At 27.6% G+C, this 25,407-nt stretch overlaps 1 protein-coding gene across 1 annotated transcript in view; it reads left to right on the forward strand.

The window, feature by feature from the left end:
* Positions 1-25,407, forward strand: part of LOC129965666 (protein qui-1-like) — a 149,258-nt gene that overhangs the window by 23,503 nt on the left and 100,348 nt on the right. Inside the window, exons 2-5 of the mRNA XM_056079766.1 lie at positions 8,576-8,778; positions 9,953-10,155; positions 16,893-17,059; positions 17,936-18,019. Of these exons, the coding sequence (XP_055935741.1) occupies positions 8,576-8,778; positions 9,953-10,155; positions 16,893-17,059; positions 17,936-18,019 (657 nt within the window). The remainder of the gene's footprint in view (positions 1-8,575; positions 8,779-9,952; positions 10,156-16,892; positions 17,060-17,935; positions 18,020-25,407) is intronic.

The raw sequence follows: 25,407 nt of genomic DNA on the forward strand, positions 1-25,407 counted from the left end.
AGCAGCAATAAAAAAAAAACTTTAAAAGTATTTATTTTCGATTACAAATCAAAACCCTTGAGGTAACGAAACATGAAATTATTACCATGAATATAATTATTTAAAGCAATTATCAGCTTAGAGTAAAAATAAATTTATTTTGTCAGTTAATTATGAGTTATTAATGATTTTTTTTTTCATTTCGTTAATTGAAAAACTGTAAAAAAATTGTAATTGTAAACTATGAAATTACAAAAATAATGTACTTAGAAATGCTCTTTTCATTTTGTTTATGGTGTTAGAATGAAACATAAGGGATGAATGTTTCATTTCTCTTTTTCTAAGCATTTTCACCCACAATTAGTTAATTGGTAATTAATGTTATTTTAGGAACACCTTCAGCAAAAATGGTGTTTATCCCACTAAGCAAATGTAGTGCACTTCTTTCAAGGACATACAAATCAAAGTAAATTGGAACTACGAGTAAATTGGAACTCGTATTACAATTATTATATTATCACCTCTTCAGGTTTGAACAATTAATAAAAAAAGGGTAATTGAAGTTTAATTAACAATAAAAAAGATCGTGTGTCCTTTGAAATACGAAAACAAAATAATTGCATGAGAAAGTTTTTATGTATTCTATTGAAGAAAACCGTTTAAAAAATAACAATTATAAATATTAGATTGTTTGACTATCATTAAATATTTTAGTGCATGCAAGCTCCCCATAATATTATTCAAGCTACAAAAAAGATAACAATTTTCTTCCTTTAAAACTATATACATAAAAATTAATCATGAAAATATCCAACTATAAAAATATAAAGGAAACGAAGATAAATATAAAATTACATTTATAACAAAGGAATTGACCGTATTTAGTACTTGAAATATCTGCATAGCGGATTTTTCAATTGGTTATCCTTACTTTAGAAAGCCTAAATTTTTGCATTTGTTTCTTAAAGTTTCATTTTAAGTTCATCCAGTGGTTATTTCATTTATGAGTTTTACTCTTTTTCCCTTTCAGAGTGTCAATGTATAACCAATAACCAATTTTCAAAAAATCTACCACTGATAATTTTAATTTAGTTTCAAATTTTTTTCATTTAAGTTGTATCTGTGGGCTTGAATGGAAAAATCATTACACAGTCAATTTTAGAAATCTTTAAAAGCATTAGGAGAAAGATATTTCTGATAAGTCTTCAATTTCTTTTCCTCAATTTCTTCCATATTGCTTACTCCGATTTTATAGCATATAAATCGCAACTTTTGAATCTAAGTTAATAGAATTTTTTTTCATCTTTTCGATAGTGATTTCAATTGAAACTATTTACTTACATTTGTAAAATGTAGACTCAACAGACTGGATTAGTATTGAGTATAGGTAATTTTGATGAAGGATTCAGTAGTAAAATTACAGTTGTTAAACAATGAGAAATTGTGTTGAGTAAACTGTAAATTCTCAGTCTTACACACATATTTTATCGATAGTATTTATTGAATGTTGATTTTAAACCTTATAATCTGTAATTAAAAAATATTAAGTTTAATTTTTTTCCTTCCTAGTAATGATTATTTTTGCAGAATTCCTGAAATAGAATGAAAGCTTTTATGTTGTATAAACTGGTTTTTGCTTTTATTAATATTTAATTCAACTAGCATGTCATTGAGTAAGTATCAACAGCTTACTAAATTCAGCCACTAAAAGTTGTCTACAGATAATTAATTCTTCTTCAAAATATTTTTACTTCTAATTTAATTACCATTTTAATGTTCCATTATTGTTCAATGACATTTCAAACAATCAACTAAAAAAGTTTTGTGTTGAATAGTTTTCCAGCATACAAAGCAATAACTGAAAAAGTGTAGAAGCGACCATATTTGAAAAGCTTTAAGCCCTTCCATTAAGAATTAATAATGAAAAATTGTGCATGATATAACCATTTAATTTTTTTATTTAAAAATTTAATTAAATTAATTTTTTATTTAGTTTATTTTATAATTCTTACATACTGGTAATTAAAATTATATTACTGATATGTATATAATTGTAATTCGTAAGTTCATATTCAACAATTCATCAAAAATCTCTAATGACTTCGTATTAACCCCTAGTTTTCGCGTTTATGCCAGGCACTCCCGCATTTTCTTTATTGCATGCACATTATGTATCTACGACTCCATAATATTCACTAAAATCGCTTATTAGTCACTCAGCAGGTTTTCCTATTGATAATATTTCACTAGCATTAGTTTCATTATCAGTATCAGGTAAATGTATGTTTATTTCTTCCGATTTTTCTGAATCAATCCAATCACCTTGATGTTCATAGTCTACACTATTCTTGTTCATTACGGTGCTTATTTCACAGCATGTTTTTCCTTTAGTAAGACAGATGTTCACATTAAATGCTTATAAAATTGAAATCTACAACAATTTAGTAGTAATTTCTACCAGGACAATCTAGCGATAAACAATATACGATGGTGATCTATGATATCGGCATCTATACTTATAATAAAGCTCAATGTGTGTGTGTGTGTGTGTGTGTGTGTGTGTGTGTGTTGGCGCTCTACAGGCCAGACCGTTTGACATACAGCTACCAAATTTGGTACATGTATACCTTGGAGGTTGGGAATGTGCACCTGGGGTTTCTTTTTTCGAATTTTTAATTAGAATTTTAATTATTAATTAAAAACTAACTTTTCCGCCAAAAAAATCTTCCATTATCCCCAGTGCCAAACGAGAAAAGCTTCAGTGTTTTTTTTCCCAACAGTAATGAGGCTAGGGTTAAAATTTTTCGGCGGATTATTTCAATCGGTTCTGTTTATTTTCTTAATGTTTGATGCATTTAAAATTAAACATTGTTAATGAATCAATCTTTCAGATTCATTCTGAAGTACTTTTGAATTAAAATAAAACAGAATAAAGGAAATTAAAAATTTCTAATCCGCATAGCGTTACCCCAACTGGCGTAGAAAAATTCACGTATTTGCGTTACGTAACCGGCGAAGAAAATTCACGCATGCGCATTCTGTTCTGATTGCTGCCATGACAACGTTATCAATGGATGATTTAAATTATTTTTGGGTTAGTTGCATGCTTTTGTAAGTAAATTGTATTTATGTTAGTTATATATTTTTTGTATATGCTTATAGTTTTAAGTACATCGTTTTTTAAGTAGTTTTTTTAAAACCTGTTTTAGACCGTTTATTTTAAACGATTCGTTTTATTTTCTTAGTGTTTGATGCATTTAAATTTAAACATTGTTAATGAATCGATCTGCTCATAATGAATCTAAGAAAATTTTGTTGACCAACTCTTGAGATATTACATTAATTTAAAAAGATATTCTTTAGTGCCCATAAAGTTTAAACGCTGAGTGACTCTATTTTCAGTAATCAGATTATAAAAAAATGCTTTGTTTCAGTAAAAAATATTATTATATTAATTGAAGATAAATTCTTTCCTCTTTAATTTAAAGCATAAATTCTACGGGTGCTAACAGAAAATGAGAGAGATACATATCACGTTATGACTGAAGGCCTTTATAATATTATGAATGAATTATATGATAATCAAAATTTGAAGTTTTAAAATATTTTGATGAAGAAGCTATTAAAGTAGAAATTGCATAAAATATTTAATTATTAAAATTTTAACGAACATTAAGATTGGCGAACCGGCTGGTCGCCAAAGGCGGCTAGTAAGTAATAAAACTGTTGCCGGATTCAGTACATTAAAAATTTGAAATGGAATTTATTATCATATTCAACAGTAACTTTAGTTCGAATGAAGTGCAGTTCGTCATTGTACTATATGGCATGAAAAACCAATGTCGAGCTATACTCGTCATTTTACCGGAAGGAGTTAATTATCAAAATAAAGGATCTATATTTAAATATTTTCAGCTAGTTAGTTGTTTTCTTGTGAGATATTATTTCTTCAGGATCTTTTAAAATACGATTCGGCAATCAAGTTTGCATTACATCTACCATACGTCTTTCTTCATGATAATTATGGTGGAACTTCGCTTTTCTTTCGTTTTCTCTCTTCTTCTTAGAAAGTAGTCTAAATGATAATGAAGAGAGAACACTGTGCTCGTGACACATACAAAATCGCTGAATTTCGGCTATTTTGCTGTGAAATTCCCTACCAGAATCCCTATTATCTCATCTATGGCAGATTTTTTTCCTTTTCTTCTTTTTTAACTATTACATTATTTCTTCAATTTATTAGCTTTATTTCTTCAGATTTTAAATTCTATTAATCATGAATTAAAACTTCAGTAAAAAAATCCATGCAATCTAATTTTTTGAAAAACAAAGAAAATATTTCGTAAATACCAGCTATATGTATAGCCAGCAAGTAGATTTTCCCTATCCTAGTCTCTTGAGAGAATGAACGAATTTCTCTAAATGAAAATTAAATTTAAAAAAGCACTATTGAAAACCCCACAGTCATTCCTAAATGATAAAACATGGTCTTTTATTTCAGAAAAACTCTATTAGTTCCCGAAATAAAAATTAATTGAAACTACTACAATCACATTCAGATGTGTAATTAACTCCTTATTTTCCATGGAAATGGATGTCGCGATAATCGCAGATAATCCACAAAATGACCGAATTGGGACAAGAAATCAACCCGAAAGTGTTTAAAAATACTTTTTTGCTTACACATTAGGGGACTACACATATAATGACGACTTGAATAACTAAAGAGCAGATTTTTTTGGTGGTCAAGAAATTTGGTGGTCAATAATTTATGCAAAAGTATAAATCTAAAGTGTGTGTGTGTGTGTGTGTGTGTGTGTGTGTGTGTGTGTGTGTGTGTGTGTGTGTGTGTGTGTGTGTGTGTGTGTGTGTGTGTGCGTGCGTGCGTGTGTGTGTGTGTGGCTGGCTGGCTGGCTTAAAAATCCTTATTTTTATTTTCAATTGTAGCTTTTTAACAAACACTTGTAATCACGAATCCACTATACTTGATTTTTTTGACTAAAAACATTAAAATCTGCATTACAAATTTGGAACAGCATTAGCAAGCCTTCATTCATTGTTTGCCGCGTAATCTATAAACTTTCCTAACATTCTTAACTTAGAGATGCTCTTTTATGCAATCATGTTTTATATTTGAACAAAGCATTCAATTCTTTAAACCTGCTTTAAACGAAATTATCCTACTTATTCATACAATTCTTGAAATAAAACTTTGAATTACTACATTATGCACATAACTGCATAGAAACACACCGATGAACCATTTTAATGGCTCCGTCATCGCAGAATAATAACTTCAAACAAACATCCACAAATACCTTTACTAAAACATATCATACAAAACCCCATTAACATCACTTCATTAGATATTCCCTATCCTCTAATGGTGAAACTGCAGTCATGGGAAGAGTGGCTCCTGTTATGTAGATTCAATGACATTATGGAAGCAAAGTACCTTTAATCCATTTCTCCTAACCAGCATTCGTGGGAAAGGGTCAATGTGTTTGCACCAGAATGCATTCCATAAATAAATGCCGAGATCTATGGGTAGAGGATTCCACTTTCTCTTCCCCTCCCCCCACCCGGAACTTTCCACATTCAATGGCTTATCGAAGGTCCTGGAGTAGATATCGCCATAGAAACTGGTTGGCGATGTCGATAGAGATAGGAATGGTTGGCTGGGTGAGGGAGAATTCTTTCTGGAGAGGGTTTCTGAAGAAATGGAATGGAATAATAAAGTAGCTATTGGTCGATGGCTTTGATGGGAAAAGGTCATACATTAAAGATAGACCGAACGTAGTAAAGTGAACGTGTACATATAAATAGTTTGCTAGTTCTTGATAAAGTGGGGTGCTGTTGAAAATTTATTGTAGTTTGGAGACAAAACAGAAGCAAAAAACAACTGGAGGATAGTAGAAGTTTGGCGTTTGTAGGAATTTTAAATGTTTTGTGGGGATTTGGAGGCAAATATAAATTCTTTTTATGATTATTTTTATTTTGATTTAATAAGCACAAAATGAATTTAATAGGACTTTAATTCTGCATTTATTGAAATGATAATAGATACTAACATCGCCTTTACTATTCAATAAAAATCATTGAATGATCTGAAGCTTTGATCTCTTTCAAATTCGTTTTCTAATCTGTTAATATTTTTGGAAATATTAAGACAATTATTTTCATATTGCTAAAAGCGTTTTTAAAACAGCATTGATTTATTTAAAATATTTCAAAAAATAATTAGATTTAATTATTTTTAAATATTACACATTTATTGATATTTAAATATTACAAATATTATAGAATAGTATTTTTCCCCCTTCATTTCATTACTAGGTAAAGCTACTGGCAAAAAATCGAGATACAATCAAGTATTTATTAAGTAGTAAGTTTCTAAAGTGATAAAAATAGCGTACTATCATCACTGATATGCAAGTGTACAACATTTCGAAATTCTAATATATTAACTCTCGGACTGCGTAATTTTTAAAATCACTATTTAGATGCGTTCTTTGCGAATTAGTTCAAATATTTTTTAAAAAAAGTGAACTGATGCTACATGTTACGCAATATTAATATAATATAATAAAAATCTATAATCGTAAAAACATACAATTGAAAAATGCGGAATGCAATAGGAAATGGATTGATTGCCAATCCATGGAAATCGCAGGATACGCAGATGGAGAATTAAAAATTGAATCAAAAATCGATTGCAAAATGCAATCTTTACAAACATAAAATAGTTTTAATTTTAAGTAAAAATATTTAAGAAAGAAATGCTCATGGCTTTTTTTATTAATAACTAGCCGCCTTTGGCGACCAGCCGGTTCGCCAATCTTAATGTTCGTTAAAATTTTAATAATTAAATATTTTATGCAATTTCTACTTTAATAGCTTCTTCATCAAAATATTTTAAAACTTCAAATTTTGATTATCATATAATTCATTCATAATATTATAAAGGCCTTCAGTCATAACGTAATATGTATCTCTCTCATTTTCTGTTAGCACCCGTAGAATTTATGCTTTAAATTAAAGTGGAAAGAATTTATCTTCAATTAATATAATAATATTTTTTACTGAAACAAAGCATTTTTTATAATCTGATTACTGAAAATAGAGTCACTCAGCGTTTAAACTTTATGGGCACTAAAGAATATCTTTTTAAATTTATGTAATATCTCAAGAGTTGGTCAACAAAATTTTCTTAGATTCATTATGAGCAGATCGATTAATTAACAATGTTTAAATTTAAATGCATCAAACACTAAGAAAATAAAACGAATCGTTTAAAATAAACGGTTGAAAACAGGTTTTAAAGAAACTGCTTAAAAAACGATGTACTTAAAACTATAAGCATATACAAAAAATATATAACTAACTTAAATACATTTTAATTACAAAAGCATGCAACGAACCTAAAAAAAATTTAAATCCAGTCCGCATCCGTTGATAATAATTCGTCAACACAATGCGGAATTCTGAACACAAAGCGCATGCGTGAATTTTCAACGCCAGTTACGTAACGCAAATACGTGATTTTTTTTTCTACGCCAGTTGGGGTAACGCTATGAGGATTAGAAATTTTTAATTTCCTTTATTCTGTTTTATTTTAATTCAAAAGTACTTCAGAATGAATCTGAAAGATTGATTCATTAACAATGTTTAATTTTAAATGCATCAAACATTAAGAAAATAAACAGAACCGATTGAAATAATCCGCCGAAAAATTTTAACCCTAACCTCATTACTGTTGGGAGAAAAAAAAACTGAAGCCTTTCTCGTTTGGTGCTGGGGATAATGGAAGATTTTTTTGGCGGAAAAGTTGGCGGTGGGGAAAATGGAAGATTTTTTTGGCGGGAAAGTTAGTTTTTAATTAATAATTAAAATTCTAATTAAAAATTCGAAAAAAGGAACCCCAGGTGCACATTCCCAACCTCCAAGGTATACATGTCCCAAATTTGGTAGCTGTATGTCAAACGGTCTGGCCTGTAGAGCGCCAACACACACACACACACATTGAGCTTTATTATAAGTATAGATATAGATAAACTTATGTGAAGACAAAGATAAATTACTATTTTCAATTTAAAAAAACAAAAACTCTGTTAGAAGCCTTGATAAAGACCACAGCGTCTTATATGAAACATTAAAGTTAGACTGGTGCTTCTAAATCATTTGCTGCCACTTTTACTACTTTTCGTACTTTTTTTCCTCCAACACAAACAATACAAAAGAAGGAAGACATTCGTCTTTTATATTAGACATGCAATCAATTTAGATTACCTTTGTATCTGGATCAATAAATGAATTGTTTTTTTCTTATACAAAATCAAGTTCTCTCGATGTGGAATCTTGTTTCCCTCCATAATTAAGACTGTTGGCTTGCCTTAATGTAGGACTTACTGATAGAAGGTTACAAAATATCTCCCTTAATACGATTTTCTGATTTTTTGTTATTATTTTACCAATTTCTTCAATGAGTTATATTTATGTTTCCTTCTTTTAAAAAGTATAAGAAAGTGACATCGTGGGGATATTGATTGTGAATATGGGCTTGAGTAGTTAATAAATATTACGTTTACTTTTTCAGATTTCGAACTGGAACGTCGTTACTTGCACGAGAATGTGTGGCCAGAGCTTCAACGTCATTGCGCCTCCTCAGGTGTGGATCTAGAGGTACTGGACGTCCAAATGGGCAACGATCTGGACTCCACTTATGATCCCCACGCCTTCGAACAGCAACTCAGGGAAATTGAGAACTGCTATCAGGAATCTCTTGGATGCTTTCTTGTCGTAAGTTTACTTTTCTTATTTATATATACTTAAGTACCAATTCAGCACTTATTCATAATATAGCCGCCTTTAGCGACCTGCTTTTTAATTCAGAATGCTAACTCTTTTTGCTATTAAACTATTAATACTCAGTAAATTTATTAAAGTTTCATTTTTTTTATTTAATGACTGAAAAAGGCGATTTAAGTGGAATCAGTCTATTTCAAATTGCCGATCAAACAAATTAAGATGTGCATAATTCAGTTATTTAACTGAATTTTTATTATTTCATGAAATAATTCATCATATATATGGTATAAAATAACAGATTTCATTCTTTGACAATTTCCATTCCTTCATGCTATAACTAGCATCGAACATTCTTTAACGATGCAAGTCATAGCGATTACCTTTCTGACTATGGCTAAGCCTAGTTTTGCATTGGATTAAATTTTCTGTTCTACACCAGAATCTTGATTTCTTATATATCTCTTTCCTCTTAATGGAGGTTTTGATAACACGGCGAAACCTCTTCCAAGCATTTCCAATTTTTTTGGTAACTTATTAATTAGCTAAACGAAGCGCTGAATTAAGTGTAGATGTAAAAGTGTTCAATAAAGCAGTCTAAAGCTTTCGTTTAAATTTTACTAATGCCATTCGATATTAAGATGTAAGGCTGATTCTTGTGCCATATTCATTGGTGTATTACATATAGAGAAAGAGAGATTCCCGTTACCTCCAATTTGTTGAGATTAATTTTATATTTTCATTCTGTCCTGAAGAAAATTTTCATCCTTTAATCTTTTTTGTCCGTCTTTGACTTTCATTGCAATTTAACATTTGAAATGTGGATGGTAATATTCAAATTTTTATTATATCCTTTATTTATTCTGCATTCTGTCATGCATACAAGTACATTCTGGAAACTACAATCCTCTAAGTATTCAACATGTACATAGCACAAAAATGTCTGAATTATATTTTCCAATTTTTAAAATTTTAATAAGTCATTATACAAATGAAGAGTTAATAAAAATTACAAAAAAAAATATATATTACAGTATTGATGGCTTTAATGGTATAAAGTTTCTGGCCTTCCTTCTATAATTTATATCTAATCAGAAAGGAATCCACCTTCTATTTATCAAGTTACACCAACAATAAGATTCAAACATTATTTTATTTACCGTTTCAGTGTTTAATCGGCAGCAAGTACAAGCCTTGCCCCTTACCACGATGCATTGAGGCCACAGAGTTCGATCCCATCTACGAGAAAGCGCAGGAAGCTGGATTCGATGTCAGCCTCCTCACACAATGGTACTCCTTGAACTCCAACATGGTACCTCCAGCCTATGTAGTGAGATCTCTCGATTCCAAAAACAATAGGTTTTCACTAAGGTCAGTAAAATTTAGCTTTGTTCCTTTCATTTCTGCAGCTGTGGTTATAATTACAAATTACAAATCTACTAATGCTGTGATTGATGTGTATTTTTCTTACTGGATTTGCAGAGAAACATCAGAAGTTCAAAATCGGTTATTAAATGCTTTAATTTTCAAAACCAACGTATTATGCATCAGAATCCCATGTTCCACGAGGTATATTGCTTTCATCTGTATGAATAGATGTATCGAATTATTAATAACTATCCGCCTTTGGCGACCAGTCGGTTCGCCAATCTTAATGTTCGTTTAAATTTTAATAATTGAATAGCTTGAACCGGAGTTTAACCACCTTCTTCGCCAAGATGCGATAACGCGCCAAAGCTGGCAATCTTTATTATGCATTATAATTGAACATCTGCTCCTTTGCTTTTGAACATTTCCATTGTTGACGATTTTTAAAAATTGCTCCAAGCAGGGGGTTAAACTCCGGTCGTACCGTTAAATATTTTACGCAATTCCAACTTTAATCGATTCTTCAGCAAAATATTTTAAAACTTCAAATTTTGATAGTCATATAATTCAATCATAATATTATAAAGGCTTTCAGTCATAACGTGATATGTATCTCTCTAATTTTCTGTTACCCCTCGTAGAATTTATGCTTTAAATGAAAGTGTAAATGATTAATCTGCAATTAATATAATAATATTTTTTACTGAAACAAAGCATTTTTTTTAATAATATGATTACTGATAATAGAGTCACTGAGCGTTTAAACTTTATGGGCACTAAAGAATATCTTTCTTAATTTATGTAATATCTCAAGAATTTGTCAACAAAATTTTCTCAGATTCATCATGAACAGATCTATTAATTAACAATCTTTAATTTTAAATGCATCGAACACTAAGAAAATAAAATGAATCGTTTAAAATAATCGGTCGAAAACAGGTTTAAAAAAAACTACTTAAAAAAAGATGTACTTAAAACTATAAGCACATACAAAAAAATATATAACTAACATAAATACAATTTAATTACAAAAGCATGCAACTAACATAAAAATAATTTGAATCATTGAAAACAGGTTAAAAAAAACTACTTAAAAAACGATGTACTTAAAACTATAAGCATATACAAAAAATATATAACTAACATAAATACAATATACTTACAAAAGCATGCAACTAACCTAAAAATAATTTAAATCATTGAAAACAGGTTAAAAAAAACTACTTAAAAAACGATGTACTTAAAACTATAACCATTTACAAAAAGCTTGCTTTTGTAATAAATACAATTTACTTACAAAAGCATGCAACTAACCTAAAAATAATTTAAATCATCCCTTGATAATGGTTGTCATGGCAACAATCAGAAAACAATGCGCATGCGTGAATTTTCTTCGCCACTTACGGTAACGCAAATGCGTAAATTTTTCTACGCCAGTTGGGGTAACGCTATGCAGATTAGACATTTTTAATTTCCTTTATTCTGTGTTATTTTAATTCAAAATTACTTCAGAATGAATCTGAAACATGGATTAATTAATAATGTTTAATTTCAAATGCATAAAACATTAAGAAAATAAACAGAATCGCTGGAAATAATCCGCCGAAAAATGTTATCCCTAACCTCATTACTGTTGGGAGAAAAAAAAATAAAGCCTTACTCATTTGGTGGTGGGGAAAATGGATTGGCGGGAAAGTTAGTTTTTAATTAATAATTAAAATTCTAATTAAAATTTCAAAAAAGGGACCCCAGGTGCACATTCCCGACCTCTAAGGTATACATGTACCAAATTTGATAGTTGTATGTCAAATGACCTGGCCTGTACAGCGCCAACACACACACACACATTGAGCTTTATTATAAATATAGATTAATGAATTATTAATTATTAATTTCTGTTAATGATTAATTGGAAGTTGATAACAATAACCCAGTTAATAATATGATTCATGACACCAATGTGTTAATATAAATTATAAATAATATAAAATAATTTTAGATAATAAAACTACGATCTAGTAATTTTTAATTTAAATTAGTCGTCTTGGGATATCAGATGTTCTACCATCATATTAATAGTATTACTGAATGCAGTAATGTTAGAAATTTCAATCAACTTTGACGAACGAAATTGTTTCACATGAAATGAAATTACTGTTTTAATTTATTCTTTCACAATAAAAGAGCATTCACATTTGCTCTCTTGCATGCAAAGTGGTGGAATTAATTGTGAAAATAATTCCTTCGTTGAACTGTAGACTATTTAATGTTTTACTCTGCAGTATCTCGCAAAAATGGTGACTGAAAAAAGTAGGTTACCATTTCCTTATTCAAAAGTTAATCTTAAAATGAAACAAAATTTTGCATGATCAGTGCAATGGTTGAATTGGGAGACTATGTAGTGTTTTTCCCTAATAAAATTTAGAAAGAAGTAATATTTTTGAGATTTCTTTTAAAACCGGAATTTGAGAAGGGACAGTCGATCATTTATGGCATATCTATAGGCTATAAGCTATCATCTGACCCAAAAATTGGCGAAATCTGACAAATTGATGGAGATGGGAGACTAGAGTCTTCATTTTTCTGATTATTTTTCAAATGTGCAGACATTTAATGCTATAATTAGTACTTTTCACACGTTTTTACTTTCATATTTCACTCACTCTTCCACATAGTTATCCTGCTCATTTACCAAAAGAAATTAAACATATATGTTGCAAAAAATCAAAATTTTTAAAAGCATTTTTATTATTTTACTTCATTTCTATAACCCGAGTCTAATTTTTACACTATCTGAATTCAAAAAATTATATTTCATTTACATTTCGTTAATTTTACGATTCTTCATGGTTTCTACTATTTGAGACAAATTGTCTTTATATTATTATATGTAAAATTCGATAACTATTTCTTGTGAATTTCATTATTATTTCTAGAGATCACACCTATTTCTCAAATCGCTTTGCTCTGCTCTCAATACCTGATCGAATGGTGATAAGAGAATCATTTTTATTCTCTAGTCACCGTATTCTCTTTTCTTCAATTCTCGCTAAATAACATATTTCTTAATTTTATCATTCAAATTTTTCCTATATATATATATATATATATATATATATATATATATATATATATATATATATATATATATATGTAATATTATTTTTGTGAAGTAGAATGCAGTTTGAAGACAATGAAGATACTTTTAATTTCGTGACGTCGTTTTATTTCATTTTGAAGAAGCAAGCATATGTACAAGCGACGAGCACACAGAACGACACAGAAAGGAATGAGGGAAGAGCTCTTGGACATTTTATCCCTGGTCTTATATAACCTATGATTTTGATAGGGAAAATATTTCTTTACAGTGCTAATGTATTATGAGATTTCGATAGGGATTTTCATTACACGGGTGGACAAGGTAGGGGAAACACAGGGAGATTTTAAAAAAGAATTTGCTTGATCAGCGGTATGTTATCTCTTCACGCGTAGTGTGGGAAAGTTAGATTTTAGCTGATTCAACAACTTAACAAAGCTTCTCTTGAATTAATTAAGTAGAGACAGTGGAATTGGATCACGAAATAAGAGAATATTTTAGAATGAAGTTACTATGGGCTAAATTAAGATAAAATCTTGAAAATTAATTAAATTGAAATTAGAGTTAAAATATCATTACATATATATATATATATATATATATATATATATATATATATATATATATACGAAGAACTATTTTCGTATGATCACAGACGGAATTTGGTAATTGGGCTTGAGCAACTTTTCTCTCTCTTTGTTACCTGATTTTTATTACATTTCGACTTCATTAATTTACTTATTATTAGTTTTACTATATACAAGACGAATAATCTTAATAGTATTTATCACTTATAGAATGAAATACTTAAATATACTTATTGATAATCAAGAATAACATATTTCTAACTTTATTTTGTTCAACGTTGTTCATCAAAATTTATAATAGTAACAATTGACTGATATTATGAGGAATATAAACGTCTCAGCTGAAGAAAGAATCTTTCTCTTTGACGTTATTTTGTTTCCCTTTCAAGGACAAAGTTGTCCTTATTGAGTTTCTTAATGGATTAATTTATGTTCATAAATTATGATGAATAGATCTTGCGAGCATATTTCTAAAATTAACTATCCATAATTCATTTTTCGAATTATTATTACTTTCTGAAGCACTTTTGATGTATGGACTTCCTGCGAATTCTTCAACCATTGTTGGAAATGGGGCTCCGTTAGTAAATGGGTTAATGTTGCTTGGCTCCGTAAACAAAAGGATTCTGTGAAATGAACGACAAATCAGAAATAAATGAAAGACTAAAATAGAAATATTTTATGTTTTCAGATAACACAAGTATTTGAGATAAAGGAATATATTAATCTTTTAATACTATGAAAGCAAAAATGAGGAAAATGAACTCATTTAGTTATAACACAAAAAAGAATTTTAAAATATGAAATCGTTAATTAACTTTTTTTAAGAATGCATATTAATTTCCAATGAACAAATACAAAGGAGAACAAGTACAAAGTTTCCAAAAAATTGATCAAAACATCTAATTTTGTTTATTTTGTACTTTGTGGAATTAACAAAGTGTGTGAATACCATTATCTATAATTAAACTTGCAAGTATTTCCATTGGGCTTCAAAAATAATTTGGAAGATAGAATTGTGCATCATAAAGTGATATTTTTTGTGTAAGATTTTAAGCAGAATTTTAATTAATTAAACTAAATTTTAAATTTTTCCACACAAATTCTCAAAAATATTATTGCACGAAACTGATTTTTATATCATTTTAAAATGTAAAACATCGTTTTCTTAATAATACTCATTCATTTATTCGTTCTTGTTGAGCAAATGTTTCCTAAAATTTTGGAAATTTTATTAAAGCTACTGTTCATAATTTTTAACAATAGTTTTGTCGTTTCGATGAAGTTCAAACTATTTTCATTGTTTTATCAAATATTTAATAGCATGATTTTCTTCCATTGTTGAAAGCTAAGGAAGAAGGACTCTGCTAATTATCTGCATAATTTACATGAAGTATCAGACAATGAAGTTACATTACCTAAAAAAGGCAAACAGCAATATGAAATATATTGCCTAGACACTTAAAAATTTAATGGCATTATTATGTCTTGGGACTCACTATATATATATATATATATATATATATATATATATATATATATATATATATATATATATATATATATATATATATATATATATATATATATATATATATATATATATATATATATATATATATATATATATATATATATATATATCATGAGAATGTTCTTCTATAAAATAAACAGAATTAACATACCATGCTTTATTTTATATCTCACTTTGATTCCTAAAACTAGATTGTTGTGGATATTATGAATATCAATTTATGTACAAAAGATGCAATTAGAATTAATTACAACTCATATACCGACATTTCCGTCAGCCGGAATCGTAATTAAGTTCTTTAAAATTTGTTAAATTTGTTTAAATTTGCCTTATTTTGTCAAGGAAAAGGCATTTGAAATAGAGGAAAAACTTCAAATAATATACTGTGAAGGGAGTGTTACAATCGCTGCGCCATATCAGGCCACTGTTGAATTCTATTTTAGGAATACTGAAACTTATATCCTATTTATTTTTTTTTATTTTATCATTAAATGTTTATCATTTTTATTTAATCATTCAATAAAAATGAATCGAAACACTGTTAAGAAAACCTAACCCTTTAACCTTGAATTAATTTACCAACAATTTTTTATTTGAATATTTGTATCATTAAATAAGTTTTGCGTAGAATAATTCTTTCGAGGAGGAAAATGCGTTTTTTAAATTAGTTTAAATAATTTAAGTTCTGTCCTCAACTGCATGTTGGCGGAAGCGCAATTTTCGTGTTTTTGTAAAAATCTTCAGGAATATAATTAATGACTGATAATGGAGATATAATTATTCACTGAAGTGATACTTTCAAGTATATTTAGGAATATGGGAAAATTAGCAATTCTAAATTGATTTTGTCACTAATAATCTTCCAAATTATCCCTCAAATAAAATCGAGAATACGTATCGTTTTTCCAAAATGTATCATCCCTATAAAAGTATATATGATTACAAGATTAAATCACAATTAATTATTGAAGGTTATTGCAAATTACTCAAAAATAGATCATCCAAAATATATTTTAGTTTGAGAACTTTTTTAATAAAAATATTCATATTAAGTTCTTAAAAATAGGTGAACAAAATGTCTGTATTTGAAAGAAATATTTTATATAAAGGGATATTAAAATATAAATTTTTAGATAATCTATTATCACCTCTAAATATAGTTTGTGTAATTTTTGCTTTATAAGTTTATTTCGTTTCTGGTGAAGTATTGTATTTTTGTAGATAGAAAATACAATAACAATACATCCTTTATAGCAATAAATATCTGAAAATTTGTTTTATACCGAATGCAGAGTATGGGAGGATGTATTTAACATTTTTAGAAAAATTTACACATTCGATAATATATCACGAAATCAAAAATAACAATAATTTGCAATAATCTAGAAATAAAGCTCACCTTCTGCTTTTCTAAATACCAATCTCTAAAATTATATCTCTATAACATTTTATTAATCAAAAAATTATAATTCATCATGCTTTTTTTAGTATATTCTTTCAAATTCGTTTGTTTTTCCCAAAGGCGTCCCTCAGATGTTCAGCGAAGTGAATTTGAAGAACAGACCAATGAATGGATTGAAGAAGAAGAACAGGTACTCAAGATGATCCAATATGGAGCTCGTGTTGCCCACCAGGAGGGAATAATCAATCAGAATAAGGACACACGGCAACGAAGATACTTCATGTCAGGTGTGTTGTATTCTTTATTTTTATAAACGATTCCATTTCATAGCATTCATGTTTTATCATTTATATGTTGTTTCTTCATCTCTAAATCATCAATTGTACAGTTGTGAATAAATACATAGTTGATTTAAGTATCGATTCCGTAGCAGTTATTTATAAATTGGTATGCATTATTTGTAATTGATTGTGATTATTTGATACATTTAAGAACTTCTTATCAGTTGCATTTCTATTTTTCGCTCTCAAAAAAGTTCCAATTATAAGAATGAGTGTCTATCATTTTTATTTAATTGTTTCGTAATCCATGAAACATTAATAAATAAATAAGCCAAATTATATATTTATTGAGTAGCTACTATCTGCTAATCCTCTAACTTATGAATTTACTCAAACTTCTAATGAATATGATACTATTTTTGGAACATTTATGGTTATTTCAATCTTTAAAATAACTAATCACTTGAGAAACTAAAGCGTTTCCAAGTGATTTTTGAGTTTTAAATTATTTTATACATTCATTTAATTTTAAATTAAAATATTAAAACTAATATACGTGTCAGTTTACACGTCATTTATTATTTAATACATTCATTTAATTTTAAATTAAAATATTAAAACTAATAAACGTATCAGTTTACATGTGCTCAATGTATGCGTGTCACTCATACACGTGCTCTGTTTTCGAAAGATTAACAGACTTATATTTTGAATTAGAAACTCATTTCATACATTACAATTATTACATACATTAAAAGCTTTATATAAAATATATATTCTGTATTTCTATGAAAGATTCATTTATAATCAACCATGTTTTATCGTTTTATTATTTCTTTAAAAGATTTCCACCTGATTGATAACTATCCTTTTTTATTTTAGGTGTTTACAATCAGTTAGATTATGCTCTTAGTTTGTCAACCACAGCCCAACAGCGAATAGTGTGCGTCATACGTCAAATAGAAGGTAAATATTTATCAATAAAACTCAGTATAAAATAACAGAAAGTAAGCAATCCATCCAACCATAAATTTCATTATTCCAATTTTTAATCTTTCATATCGTCAGTTAATATCAATAATATTTATTTACGTTGCATTGTTTCTTTTTTTCGAATGGCAGCTGTTGCTGAAAAAACAAACAGAGAAAATGGCTGTGTCAGTTGTTCTGTTTGTCATTTCTGACAGCTGATAGATGGCTCCTAAACAGTGCTATATTATTTTTGGAAAGAATATGTCTGCTACAATTCTTTTCTGAACCAAGGAGTGTTTATTTTGAGTTAATATAATATATATTATTTTCTTCGTCCTACAACTAAAAGGACCAAACTTTCTGAACTTATTCCAGGATATTCTAGATATAGAGAAAGAGATATTAAGTTCGAAAAATAAAATTGTATTAGCTAAATAAAAATTCATGTTAAGTATAAATATTGTTACATTTTCAATTTAAATAATTTTCTTTCTAGCAATAAATATTTCGATACACTCCATTTCGTTAAGATTGGGGAAAATGTTCAAAATTGCATCTGTTCCGACTAATTTAGGGACTGTTAACTGTATACATGATACTTCAAAGAAAATTTAAAAATGATCCAAGTTATACTACAATACGAGAGATTATATTTTTTCCATATATTTTTCTACTTCTTTCATTCCCTAGTATTGTATATGTACTCCATTAGCACAAAATATTGTATCTTATACTACCGATAATATTCGATATTTTGAAATTTCGTACAATATCATGAAGATATCGTTACTGTGTTATTGGACTTTTTAAGCTAATAGTGTACAATTTTACACTTTTTCCCCACAAAATTCTAAAAATACAACAAACAAAGCTTGTATCTTATTTATATATCTTTAAATAAAAGCTTTTCCGATAAGCAAAAAAAAAATGACACAAATTAATGCTTTAGTTCGAATCCGAGAAAAACGGTCATGAGGAGTTCTTTATAATGCATAACGTTTGAACCCAAGTTAAACTAACTGCTCAAAATCTACTTCTTAATAGCTGATTTATGATTTTTAGTAAGTAAAGGTGGGTTTAATTATTACAAGGAAATTGATTTAGTTATAATTTTTAGAAATGGATTCTGCTTGGAGAAAAAAAAATTTAGTATAATATTATGCAATCCTAAATGAATCCTTGAGGAATAGATTGTATAGATAAGACATGCACCTTTCTTAAAATTACAAAATATCTACTAAATCCAAGAAATAATGAATAAAGTCAATGCAATCATAAAATACACTTGCTTTCTGTGGTGTGAAGTAGCCATTTTAATGAATAAAGTTCTAAATGTCGAATATCTTATTTAAACTGGAAATAGTATGCTTGGAAAAAATTAATTTCTTAATTAAATTTTATAATAATGGTAATTATGTGCACTTAAATATTTTACATTAAGCAAAAATCATTTTAAATGTTAAGTTGAATTCAAAAATTAATTGTTTAAGTTATGTGATCAAAAAAGAAACAAATAAAAATTTGAACCTTTACCTTTGCAAATGTAAAGAAAAGTTATCTGCTTTTCAGAAAAGAATAATGTTTTTATTATACATTCTGTTTTTTAATAATTGATTAATAAGATAATTATTAATATCACTAATTAGTAATTTATCTGGCATACTCTGTTATTTTCCTAAAAATTGCTTGTAATTCGGTCCCAAATGTGACGTTTAAAAAATTACGAAATAAATGAATTAGGGTTTGACGGTTTTTCAAACCCGGTTTTAAAAAAACCGGGTTTTTAAAGTAGATTTGTCACATTTGAAAACCGGTTTTTAAATAAAGAAAACCTGTTTAGAGAATTCAAATTATTATGTAAAAATTAATATTAAACTTATTTGAAAAGAAAAAGGAAAGGAATAATTTTTAATTCTTGATTGCAAAACAAAGTGGAATAGTATGAAGAACATAATTGGAAGATTTCTGGCAGAAAAATAATGTGTTGCTTTAGCATTGAAGGATATTGATTCTTCTTATATATGGAATTAAGCTGAATATCCTAAACTTTTAGAACTTCATAAAGTCTTGGGATCGATTCGTAAAGCAGCTGAAGGCTTAGGACGACGTGATGTCAATTTATTAACAAGTGAAGGTATATTTGAGTTTCTGTTAAATGAACTAAAAAATTTAAACATTGAAATAAGTTTGAAATTATTATATACTTTAGAAGAACGAATTTAAGAAAGTAGACAAGTAGAATTAGCAACTCTTTTGCTGTATTTGCAAAATTCACAAAACATTTTTAATTCAGCGAAGAAAACTAATGCACTTTCTTTAGCTTCAAAAACCGAAATTATTAATTTATCTGGAAAGATATTGTCTAGAATACTTTCCAAATTCTTATGTAGAAACTGATTCTGATGAAGGGCAAATCAAAGAACCTACTAATCAGAATAATGCTTTTTTAAAAGAAGCCACGGAAAAATCAGTTCATTAGTTTCTTGAAGACCCTGGAGAAAAACTTACAAATCTAAAGACACTGAAAGCTGAATTTTCATTATTTGAAGCAACGAATAGAAGAACAAAAAGCTTAGATCTGTTATTTGATGCCATGAAAACTATAAAACCAAGCTCAGTAACTAGTGAACGAGTATTTTTAACTTCAGGCAATATTGTATCCGAAATAATAATAAGACTTAGCCACCATTGAGTGAAATTTTTAAATTTTTAAAATCCTATTTTCTTAGCAGAAATTAAAATTAGTGAAAATAATATAAATATTATTTGAAATTTTTGTTTGAGTTTTCGTTATTTTGTGTAAGTAATATGTATATGTAATCCTTAATTTTTTTAATACATAGTTTGACTTTGAGATTGATTTCTTTTTTTGTTATTTTATATAAATAAAATAAAATATTTTAACTATTCTATTTTTTTTTTTTTGACAAAAATTCGAAAACCGGCTAAAACCTTTTTTTTGAAATATTGAATTCGAAAACCGGTTTTTCAAAAAGTCGCTTTTTGTATAAAACATAAAATGAATTATACTTTTTTTTATCATGTGAGAACAAGATGTTGTTTTGGCTTGTGGCTTTTGAAGTCTCAAAATGCGAAGGAAATAAATTGGCAATTTGTTGCTTTTATCATCCCGATGAAGCCTGCAAAGCACTATAATAAACCTATGGATATATAAAAGATCCTACCCCAACCTGGAGTCATCTACTACGCATGCGCAGATGGTTTTCGTTATATCTCTTAAACTATATATATATATATATATATATATATATATATATATATATATATATATATATATATATATATATATATATATGCAAACAAACAAAAATACTTAGAAAAGAAAAATATTAGCTGTCATTAAAATCATTAAGTTACTAAATCAGTTGCTCTATTTTTTAACAATATTTCGACATTGATAAACACTTGATATACATATTTATGGTAATTGTTTATTTTAATGGTAATTGGATGTTCATATAAACCTGAAGATAACTTAATCTAAAAAAATGCATATTTGAGAAACATATTTATATTTCAGTTTATATAAGAAAGGAAAAGACATTCAAGAAATTCAAAAGTGTCTGAGAATTTTTTTCTTACAATTAATGGCTGTTTTAAATTAATAACATAAATAATAATAATAAAAATTATTCAACACGCAAGCCAGACACTTCATTGCTTGGAACGAGATTAAGCAATTCTCATCCAGAATTTTAGAGTATCTCATTATTTCATAAGGCATATTTATGGCATAAATAATTAATTTTGTAGATTAAACATTCTCCATAATTTACAAATTATGCATAAATTCTATGAAGAGCAAATACTGCGTCTTAAATTATTAAAATGTCTATTAAATAGAGAGCAATCTCTACTAATATCGAAGCAGAATGTTCGTACGACCGTGTAGACCATTAGCTCATAAATTATTTATATATTATCTTATATAGTTTGAAATATGAAGAATGTGCACTAGAAGCAGTTTTTTTTATTTTAATTTATTAAAAATTAAACAGTGTTTTTAGGTTTTATTTTTTATTATTAAAATGTCTTGTTTATTAATTTTTATTAATGTTAAATGTTTTATTATTAAATGTTATTATTAAAATTATTAAAATGTCTATTTAATAGAGAGCAATCTCTACTAATATTGAAGAAGAATGTTCGTACGACCGAGTAGACCATTAGCTCATAAATTATTTATATATTATCTTATATAGTTTGAAATATGAAGAATGTTGCACCTAGAAGCAGTTTTTTTTATTTTAATTTATTAAAAATTAAGCAATATTTTTAGGTTTTATTTTTTTCTTTGGTAGCTTCTGAAATTATTGTTGCAGCCCAAAAATGATTTTTACACTGCCTGATAATTCAATTTTTTTTTTCCATAATACATACTTAATTTTCAAAATTTTTTGTCTGGTTTTAATTAACTTTTAAAGATGATTTTAAATATATTTTTAAAAATATTTTCATTGTTGTAATGTTACTCTAGTATATTTCTTCCATTATTAATGATCAAGATAAAAAGATTCGGTTTATTTTTTTATTATTTTTAAATAGATATCTTTATAAAAAAATATTTTTAATAATTATTGCTATTCATTATTATAATAAAATTGTATGCATAAAAATATATTATCACTCTTTGAGCTCAAAGTTTTCTTTTTTTATTCTTGTAAAGATGAAATTTGTCTTTGAATTAGAAAAGCTTTTACTAAATACTCCTCTGAAAGATAAACCAAATCATAAAATATATCCTTTAAGTACACACAAAACTTCAATAATAAATTATTATATTTTCTAACCTTTTATTATTATTAAAATGTAACTTTGAAATCTAATTAAAAATATAATTTTGAAAATATAAAATTGTATAGCATTTAATAAAGAAGTAACTACTTCTGTGAAAAATATTATTAATAAGTTGTTCCATATGAAACTTATCTTTGGAATATGATCATTGATAATGTTTTGTAAACTGGCATACTACTTTTCAGAAAATTTTAATGTCTTTATTAAGTGTAAAAGTATGATTTTTCTCTTATTCAATAACATTTTGTATCTTAATTATCATTTGCAAATATTCAAGCATAATTTTTATTTGTATATTTGTTGCCGACAACTAATACTTGTGAATTAGCAAAAGAAGAATTTCTCCAAAATTCTCATTTTATATGATAATTGATCAATGATATAGAAAATAGTTCTATTTCTAAAAATTCAAATCGTTTTTACTAAATTTTATTTAATTCCTCTTTTTCCGTGTTTGAAAATATGGAATTTTATATTTGCTTTTTCTTTAAGTTTCTATTTTGATAGCTCACAAATTGTGCCACCTGGTAGACAATTTGAGAAAAACTTATAAAACTCGATGATATTATTAATAATAAATTTTTATTCAGAAACTGAGAAATGAAAATGATTAAAATAAAAATAACTTTTATTATTACAATGATTTGATGTGCTTTTAAGGAGTGTTTTTACTAAATTTACAGTAGAAAATATGTATTTGTTATTTAAATTTCAGTACACTACATGCATTTAATGATTGATTATTTCTAACTTTAATTGTAAAAAAACGTAAAGTTCATCTAACTAGATGTAAATAACTATCATCAACAGAATTAAGAACTAAATTTACGAAATTTATTTTTATGTAATGCATTTAATTCTAACTATACTTTGGTTTTTATATTTTTAAAAATGGAAACGTGGAACAGCTGTTTAATTAATATCAGTATTAAATTATTGATATTATCAAAAATTTCGCGTCGTATTTTGAACAGATATTGAAAAATATCACAAGATAATACAAATATTAGATCAATGTCGCCTGTTATTAACCAAAAGGTCCCTACTTCAGAAATATAAATAAAGAGATAATGATTAAAAATCTTCCCCTTCTACTTCAAATAATTCTCCTTCTACCTCTTCTTCAATACTTCAATTTCTGCACAAAGACCTGCCTTCCTGTCCTTTTAAGCATGATGTCAAAAAAATTTTCCTCAAATACAATTTTTCTCTTTCTAATGTCGGAACCATCTATTTATTTAAAACCGATGCATCCTAAGATTTTCGGCAAAATTCTCATTCTTCGGAGGACCGAAACCAATTCCAAAACTCCAATATATATTCAAATTCTAAAGAGAGAGAATCTCTCTTCCTCTATCTTTCTCTTTCTCCATATTCTTCTACATTTGAACGAATTCTAATACCTGTGTTTTTCCTCCAATACAAATCGGAAAATTGTATTCCTCGAAAGATAATTGTGCAGGCTCCACTTTCCATCTCCAAATCGCAGTTTCCGTTTATCAAAGGAAAAAAGAATGGAATTTCTTGCTTTTTGAGTTCATGGAAGATTTATGCAACACAAATTCAAGGAAGCTTTCTTTTTTGTATTAAATGCATGCTTCCGATGTTACTTCCAGGCTACCAAAGGTGGCCAAATGTCGATTCTATCATAGTAGATTTATTTCATTTTCATTTTTTTTTGAATATTTTTCGCTATGGAACTTTCAATCAGTGATGTAATTCACTACTCGCCGGATATATTTTATGATACGATCAAAAGTTCACCTCAATCTCAGATCAATAGTGAGGAAAGTTAAAAAAGAAAAATTTATCCATTTTATGATCAAAAGGTATTTTCATCATGCGCAAGTGGTGTCACGAGATGTCTAGAATCACATTTAAATATATTTTATTGAATTTCATGCTTTTACTTTGCATTTCAGATGACATCTTGTATTTTATTGTATTTTTGACATAAGATATTTCACTTAACTTTCTTTTCTTATTAGAAATGCTTCTAATATCTCGTCTTTATTTCGTTTAGCCATTTCCTCTGGCCAAAAGCGAGGTATTTAAAAAAATGGATATTTTTTAAGATGGAATAGTAATCAAAATATGACAATTCTGTAAGTTATTCTGGTAGAATACAATATTTTTCCATATGTTATTCGCAGCTGCATATGATTTTGCATATGTTGTTAGGCAAGGACCTGGTGTTAAAGTTTTTGTCTTTTGGGATTTATACATGGGATTTTATACTTTAATTTAAATTAACTATTGAATTTCTTTTATTACATCTTTCAGTATTTTTATCATATTACCAATAATTCGTTTGTATTTTCGTACTTGAAATTGTTTTTCTATTAAACTTTGAATTAGAAAAAAAACTCGTTTGGTGCAGTAGACCTTGATATTGGATATTGTGCCACAGAATTTCAAACCTTTACCTTCAGGTTTAGAAATAATCAGTTGAGATATTTTTTCAGAAGACTACTCCATACTCATGCAAATGGAATTATTATGACTATTCCTTAGCCTTTTTTCAATATGAAATATTAGCATTACATTTCTAACAAAACAGCCTA

This window comes from Argiope bruennichi, chromosome 1, assembly GCF_947563725.1.
Source record: "Argiope bruennichi chromosome 1, qqArgBrue1.1, whole genome shotgun sequence".
In the NCBI taxonomy this organism is placed as follows: Eukaryota; Metazoa; Arthropoda; class Arachnida; order Araneae; family Araneidae; genus Argiope; species Argiope bruennichi.